Source organism: Esox lucius, chromosome 16, assembly GCF_011004845.1.
Source record: "Esox lucius isolate fEsoLuc1 chromosome 16, fEsoLuc1.pri, whole genome shotgun sequence".
Classification (NCBI taxonomy): Eukaryota; Metazoa; Chordata; class Actinopteri; order Esociformes; family Esocidae; genus Esox; species Esox lucius.
The window spans coordinates 33,133,637-33,142,099 of NC_047584.1; the positions used below are offsets into that span (position 1 = coordinate 33,133,637).

At 43.1% G+C, this 8,463-nt stretch overlaps 1 protein-coding gene across 3 annotated transcripts in view; it reads left to right on the forward strand.

The window, feature by feature from the left end:
* Positions 1-7,650, forward strand: part of arhgef7a (Rho guanine nucleotide exchange factor (GEF) 7a) — a 25,080-nt gene extending 17,430 nt beyond the window's left edge. Inside the window, exons 18-22 of one of the 3 annotated variants that reach the window (XM_029125885.2) lie at positions 147-236; positions 747-935; positions 6,538-6,640; positions 6,817-6,871; positions 6,989-7,650. In XM_029125885.2, coding sequence (XP_028981718.1) covers positions 147-236; positions 747-935; positions 6,538-6,640; positions 6,817-6,871; positions 6,989-7,111 — 560 coding nt within the window. In that variant the 3' untranslated portion in view covers positions 7,112-7,650. Of the gene's footprint in view, positions 1-146; positions 237-746; positions 1,267-6,537; positions 6,641-6,816; positions 6,872-6,988 lie in introns of those variants that run through there. The other 2 variants (XM_010880560.5, XM_034286763.1) reach the window with 2 other exon arrangements.
* The last annotated feature ends 813 nt before the right edge of the window (positions 7,651-8,463 follow it).

Sequence of the window (8,463 nt, forward strand, 5' to 3'; positions counted from 1 at the left end):
GTTTTATTTGTGTGTGTGTGTATGTTCACATTTAACTAACCTGGAGAAAGAAAATGTGCTGGGCGAAAGGTCCTTGCAGGGAAAGGACTCAGGAGAATCCTAAAATGTGTGTTACTGAACCTGTTTTAACCTCCTCTGACCTCCAGGTATGGCTGCCCTAGAGGAAGATGCTCAGATCCTAAAGGTCATAGAAGCCTACTGTACCAGTGCCAAGACCAGACAGACCCTCAACTCCAGTAAGAACACACACACCTCCAGGAAAAACACACACACACATCGAGTAAAAACACACACACCTCCAATATGAACACACACACACATCGAGTAAAAACTCACACACACAAACACGCATCCAATAAAAAAACACACACACACGCATCCAGCAAACACACACACCAAAAACACACAGTTTCTTTCCAGCCCCAGCGGTCACTTGTCCTTGTTATTCCTAACCTGGTTGCAAGTTCTTATATCTGTTCCTAACAGTCTATCTCTGTCTCTCTTCTCCTCACCGCTCCTTCAATGTTCTGTTGATGTTTGTTCCTCCTCTTTTTCCATCATTTGTCTTCCTGGGGTTGTTCCTCTGAAAACCATGTTTAATGATTGCGTCTTATTGTTCTGATTTAATCCATCGTCCGTTCGTCATTGGTTATGGTTTTCCCTCGTCATCCACATTATTTACACCCCCCCCCACCCGCCCCATGCGTTCGTACACCCCCCCCCCCCCCCCCCACCCGCCCCACCAGCCTGGCAGGGCACTGACCTCATGCACAATCATGTTCTGGGGGACGTGGACCGGTCCTGTGTGGACTCCCCGGGCCGCCGTAGCAGTGTGTCGCGGCCCGACATGACCGGTTCCGACCTGTCGGAGGACTCAGACTACGACTCTGTGTGGACGACCCACAGTTACAGGATGGGCTCGGTGTCACGCAAGAGCTGCATCTCCCACCAGAACTGAACCCCAGAACCACGGGGCTTCCGGGCCATGCCACGCCGTGTGGCACAGTTGCGGCACGCCAACCCCGTAACCTGGGCGCTACAACAAATGCGATTTTTTAAAAGAGTTTTTACTTTTTATTTATTTCAATTACTTCTTAATTATTTAATTGTGTTAATTTAGTGGATTTTGTATTTATTTATTTATTTATTTGTAACTGTTCATTCTGGGTGGGACGTTCCGTGTTTGTTTAAATCTCCATGTTTTTGTGTCTCCCCTCTTTGTGACCAGGCTTGTGATAGGACACGTCTGTTTACCACCGTTTTGTTTTCCTTGACATGATTGGGTGGGATGGGAGGGGGGCGGGGGGTGCGGGTATGGAGCCATAGGGACCCTGTGTCTGATATTCAGATGATTCTTGAAGCAGTCTATTCTATGGACCTCTGATGTTTGACCTTTCCGTATAACATGAAAGTCGTTCATTCTATATTTTATACTATATCTCTGCTATGACTCTAGTTTCCCTGTATCAGACCCCGAGAGTATTTAACTCACAGACCACTGCATGCTCAGCAAATACAGTGTCATCAATAGCATTTATAGGATGTACACTCACCTAAAGGATTATTAGGAACACCTGTTCAATTTCTCATTAATGCAATTATCTAATCAACCAATCACATGGCAGTTGATTCAATGCATTTAGGGGTGTGGTCCTGGTCAAGACCACACCCCTAAATGCACGAGCTCACCAAAATTGGACAGTTGAAGACTGGAAGAATGTTGCCTGGTCTGATGAGACATTCAGATGTTAGAGTCAGAATTTGGCGTAAACAGAATGAGAACATGGATCCATCATGACTTGTTACCACTGTGCAGGCTGGTGGTGGTGGTGTAATGGTGTGGGGGATGTTTTCTTGGCACACTTTAGGCCCCTTAGTGCCAATTGGGCATTGTTTAAATGCCACGGCCTACCTGAGCACTGTTTCTGACCATGTCCATCCCTTTATGACCACCATGTACCCATCCTCTGATGGCTACTTCCAGCAGGATAATGCACCATGTCACAAAGCTCGAATCATTTCAAATTGGTTTCTTGAACATGACAATGAGTTCACTGTACTGAAATGGCTCCCACAGTCACCAGATCTCAACCCAATAGAGTATCTTTGGGATGTGGTGGAACGGGAGCTTCGTGCCCTGGATGTGCATCCCACAAATCTCCATCAACTGCAAGATGCTATCTTATCAATATGGGCCAACATTTCTAAAGAATGTTTTCAGCACCTTGTTGAATCAATGCCATGTAGAATTAAAGCAGTTCTGAAGGCGAAAGAGGGTCAAACACAGTATTAGTATGGTGTTCCTAATAATCCTTTAGGTGAGTGTAGGTATCTATAGAATATTGTTTAAAATATGATATTCCTGTCCCGCTTCCCCTAAACAACATGTATGGTAAATTCCCTGGCTACTTACATGTGCAATCTGTATCAAGTCTTTCCAAGATGCAGTACTTAAACATACTTAAAAAAGCAACAATACTATCAAAAGCAGAGACTTGGGTCTGTAGCACGACACAGTGGACCTCTGTCAGACTGATAGACTTGACTGTTAGTATTTAGAATTAGTATAATTGAACCTAATGTCTGCAGGACAACATAGAAGTACTTTTTAACCCCTTATCAGTTCTGGAGATCCAATCCAAAAAGTATTCATTCATTATTGCATTTATCCGCTTGCTTTGTCCTCATATTTAGCCTTGCACTGAAGTATTTGACAAATTTCTTTCTCTCAGGAAAACCAGTGCTGCAAGTATATAATAAAACCATTTTGTCAAACAGTAGCATTCAGGAGGCATTGGGCCTTGGATTAAATCAGTGAAAAAATCTACCAGCCACTCAGATTTTTAACCAGCCAAAATATCCCCCTCCTCTACGCCATAACACAACAAGTGTTTAAAATGAACCGATTTCTCTAGAAGCAAGTAGGGTTGTGGAATATATAGTTTCTGGCAATACACCACAAACCCCAAGAAGCATTACTGTCCCACATCATTAGAGGAGTGCATGTTAACCATAGCTGTTCCTCTGGTGCATTAACGGTCTCATATACCACAACTACCAGCCAATCACCATTCAGAATTCAAACCACCCGGTTTATAGTGCTCAATTTCTAATGCGTCTAAATGAATCTCAAATCGCATACTAAGTACTGCAAGTTGTTTATTTCCACCACAAATAGCCTCTACGAAATGTGAGGCTTTTGCCACTGGCCGTTTTAATAGCTTACAGTCATACTGGTGTCCCTCAACTTGGAATAGTCGTAAGAATTGAGCCCATGCTAGCGAGACTGAAGACGACCTTTTACACTGCCAAAGCCATTTCATTTCAGGGTACAACAACGTTAGTTTTTCTTTCATATGTGATTGACATTGATGAAATAACTATCAGTATGGATGATGATAACATTTTCGTAAAGTGAAAATAATTTTACTGCGCAAGGGGTTGTGGTTTATACACCCCAAAAAGCAAGCAAGGATGCATACTTCGAAAATCCACCAGAAATAGTAGACCATCCGGGATGAACCTGTGGCATTCTATTTTCAGTGTTTTATGGTTTGGGAAATACAAATCTTCTCGCATACTAATCTGGCATATTATATAGTATGCAAGTATTCGAAATGAGATTCAGCCCTTGTGAACTAAACTAAAATATTACAGATGAGACTTCTCAGGCGGAGCTGTAAGGGCTGGAGGCTGGAGTCTCTGGGAGAATTTCTAGATAGCTAGAATCTGACCCTGGTAATCTTGACGTCTTCGCTAGCAGTTGCAGCTGAAACTAAGTTGGAAAACCAGAAAGCATGTGAAACTATAAATACCCCAACAGCAGTAACTTCGAGAGACTGTTTGGTTAAAAAGTCTCACGTATGAATTATCTTTCAAAGCTCTGCAGCGGTGACAACCGCGGTTAACTACACGTAGTCACTTCTATTAGTATTGCGGTGCGCGGTTGAAATGGTAACAGCTATTAAACGAAAACTCTGAAATACTTTGAAAACATTGCACGGTTTGTCCCATTCTATAAATGACGACTTGCGTGACTAATACTTGACCGTAGAATATTTTATGTCGCAGAAATGTAAGTGAAACTCTTGCACTGTAGAGTCCCGTGTGACCACCCTCATTCTACCCCAGAATGACCCAACATACCCACACGTGTAGACATTTATGCTGTGTAAATGGCGCTATAAAATCAGACCTGACGTTTGACGGCAACTACATGAACTTGATTGAGTATGGACGCCACCCTGTGATTTCCTGTAATAGAGAAGAGTGTAAATAGAACTTGTTTCTTACTAATTCTGTGTGGCTGCAGAGCATTATGGATATGAACGGATTACATGTTTTCAATATCTATCAATTCACTCAAACAGATGGATTTAATATAGGACCCAGAGGTACAGTATGTAGCATAAACACAGTTTCTAATAAGGCTTTAAAATCACTTGCACGTTTTGTAGTATCCCAAGAAATCAAAATGTGAATTAGTCAACGTAATTGCTGCTCGTGTTTCTCAAGGGACCTGAATGAAATTGTTTCCTTGGTTTGATTTGAACATTCAAGCCACTGTGTTGTAGAGTACGAAAATGTGCTTAAAACTAAAAACCCTGGCAGCACCTATCCAGAAATGTCACACGAACCTGGCAGGTCCAGTTTTTGAATCCCAATAAGGCAGTGTTACAAATTTAAGCATTGTCCTTGAACACATTTCCTACCATGCTCTTCCATGCGTTAATTACAATAATTATTGTGTTTTTCTTAGAATCATAGTACAAATCTTAATTTGACTCTCTGCTTTGAATCAGTCCTCTCTCCCCACAGATATTCAAACCATATATGGAATATACTGCTTGATGTTATTTATATATTTATTAAAAATGTCTTTATTTTCCTTAAATTATTTTATAAGTAATGTATTTTATTTGTATTATTTTAATTTCAAAGTGTACATCAGTGTGTACAATTAATTTGTGGAACTTACAGTTCTGCTCTCGTTCTCTCTTTCTGTTTCTCTACATTCAAAGATATGGTTTCAAAGTTAACACTGGACATTGAGACAACATGGATTGTTTGAATACATTTTTGCCCAAATGCTGTGGTAGTGGAAATCTGTTAAATATGAACGGTCTGTTACTGTTCCTTCCTTTACTGACTCAGTGTGTGTATGACATCATCAGACTGCGTCTATGACATCATCAGATTGTTTGTATGACGCAGCCTAGTTATCTTGCTAGATATTAAGTGTGCCTGTACAGTACAGTGTAAATCTACCATGTCAGTGTTGAGGAGGTGTCAACAGGAGAAGTAGTGTGACAGAATCCATATGTGAGAAACATATTTATCCAGACGGATGGACGTGAAGTAAAGCCTCCTTTTTGTAGATAGTTTATGCGAACAGAACAGAAATAGTCATGAGCCAAACCATGGTTGTTACATGAGTATTTGAAAGAAGAATTTGACTGTCCTCATGTTGTGTTTTATTTTTTAACTGCGGTGCATTCTGTGGTTGAAAAACAAAAGAACAAAGCATTCAGGAGAGGCTGGGTGAGGTGACTTCTTTGTCCAACTGTGTGTTTTGTGTTCTCTTATGCTGTATATGACCCCACCGCCCCAACCACACCCACCCACCAGTGTACCTATCTGAAAGAAACCCATACAGAGTATTTGTTATAGATGTCCATATCGACGTTTATGACAGGAGCTCAGAATCGCTGTACATCATAGAGTTTTGAATAAATCTGTCGTTTGCTAGCTGTTGGTATTCTGGGTGTTTTGTCTGATGTGGTGTTGTCAGGTCCCTGTCAAAAAGGCTCCAGGCAGAATCTTTTAAAAACAGGAAATGTGAAATCAGAATGTTTTTTTTCTCTCATCAATAATATGCCTGTTTTTATTTCTGTCTGCTTAAGTCAGTGGTGTGGTGGTGAGGTGAATACACAGGAGGATCAGGACATCATATTTCCCTCTTTCTCTTCCACCTGTTCTTCCTGTCTGTGGCCCCTCTGTGTCTTGTTCTGTGCGTGACCAGCTAACCCACTGTCTCTTTAGTGACCTGTGTTTATGTCCAGTTGTTTCCTTGTTTTGCCTGAGTTGCCATGGAGGCAATCACACAGCAGCACCAATCAAGCACTCAGTCATTGACATTTGCTAAACCGCTCTGAATAGATGTGGCTCCAGGCGACAGATCTTGGGTCATCTTACTTTCCCCAGGTTTAACTTCCGCCCATAGAGAATAACAGAGAGCATCACTATAGAGTTACCAGTGTTCTGTAAATGAAGCCGTGCTGTTGACGTGATCTCAATTTTCAAGTCGTAAATTTCCCCTCCTGGTCAGACATGACTCACCCTGTTATCAGGTGGGGTCGATCAGAGAAGTTTAGAGGCCCACTTAGTTGACTTCATTATAATGTCAGTGCCCCTGCTAAAACAGCACTTCAGCCACCGGTGACCTCTATCATTCTCTATGCCTCAAATATTTGCGGTTGGAAGTCCAACCCACCTCCAGATGAGTGTGTCTAGCCTGTTGTGTTGTGTTCTGAACAGGGATGACGCAGAGGGACACCGGGCTTCAAGTCGTCATCCCTGGAGAGGAGAAGATAATTGTGGAGGAGACCAGGAGCAACGGACAGACTGTGGTGGGAGAGAAGTGAGAACTCCACCGCCCCCACCTCTTGCCCTTCTCTTCCTCCTTCCCCCCTCTGACTTTTGGTCAGGGCTGAGAACCTTAGTGACCTTTGACAATTTCTCTCATGTGCTGAAGAATCTTGGTTGAGTGTTGACAACTTGTGTTTCGTGTGTGTGTGTGTGTGTGTGTGGATGCAGGAGCCTGGTGGATGCAGTGTATTCCATGAGGGACGAGGTACAGCAGTTGAAACAGGTAAATGACCCCTCTGTTTTACTGTGAAGGGCGCTTGTGAGAGCTAATGACAGCTGTCGAAAAACATTACAACCAAATGCTTCCAGTCTCATACATTGACCATTGACCCCTCAACAGGACTATAAGAAGATGAAGAGGTCGCTGGAGGAGGAGCATAAAGCACGGAAAGATTTGGAGAAGGTTGTGAGGAGGGTGTTAAAGAGCATGAACGACCCCACCTGGGACGAGACTAATTTATGAAGTGTGTGTGTGTGTGTGTGTGTGTGTAAGAGAGAACGTGAGAGTGATGTGGTGTGTGACTTCAGTTACTGGATGCAGATACAAATGTGTGCATTTGGGTGCACAGACACACTCGGGGCCTTGAGTGTTACCGCTCATGTGACATGATCCCACCTCCACCACAAGGAACGTACGTAGAGCCATCCCTGGCCTCCCACAGGTCGCTTTACAAATGACATTCAGCAAAGCAATCCAGTTCTGCTGTACAACAACAGCAAACTTTTCTCCATGTCTGTTATTTAATTACCCTGAACTGGATCCATGTGGTTGTGTTTCCATCATCCTGTGGTCCTCTGTGGTCCTCTGTGGTCCTCTGTGGTCCTCTGTGGTCCTCTGTGGTCCTCTGTGGTGTGCCTTGTGGTTGGAGCCCTGTGTCTCCGCTTTTCAGCAGGTGAAAAAAGCAGAAATGGACTGACTGGTATTGGTACGCTTTGGTGTACATATAAACACTGCTGAAACAGTGAGCCTTTGGATGAATAAATGTGTTTTTAGGAGACTGACTCTGACCCTCCATTTACTGCAGGAAGCCTGGCTGAAGGGTTGATGACTACTCTGGTAACTAGTTTGTTTTATTTAGCATTTTTCCAGGCTCTGACAGTGTTTTGCTTTACCCCTTTAACCATAGCTATGTTCCTCTGGTGCAGGTCATAGCAATGCGATTCCAACCAAGTGGCAGTATCTCTGTATCTAGAATCAGTGTCAGTGTTTCATAGCCTCACAGTCACCCAGCTCATCAGGAGTCAGCCAGAAGCTGCACATCCAGTAGATGCTATATACTACATGACCTGTAACATTATCAGGAGTCAGCCAGCAGCTCCCCATCCATGACATGCTATATACTACATGACCTGTAACATTATCAGGAGTCAGCCAGCAGCTTCCCACCCAGGAGATGCTGTATACTACATGACCTGTAACATTATCAGGAGTCAGCCAGCAGCTTCCCACCCAGGAGATGCTGTATACTACATTACCTGTAACATTATCAGGAGTCAGCCAGCATCTGCCCACCCAGGAGATGCTGTATACTACATTACCTGTAACATTATCAGGAGTCAGCCAGCATCTGCCCACCCAGGAGATGCTGTATACTACATTACCTGTAACATTATCAGGAGTCAGCCAGCATCTGCCCACCCAGGGATTTTGTGTAGCAACCATGTGGTTACTGATCAGATGTTTATACTGCTACAGAGCAGTCTACAACAACAGTGATTCATCCTTTTTTTATTTGCCTAAATAATGTCTCACACATGCACATTTCCAACAAAGAAGCAGTGGAGCAGAGTTATTTGTCAAGAAATGTGCGTGTG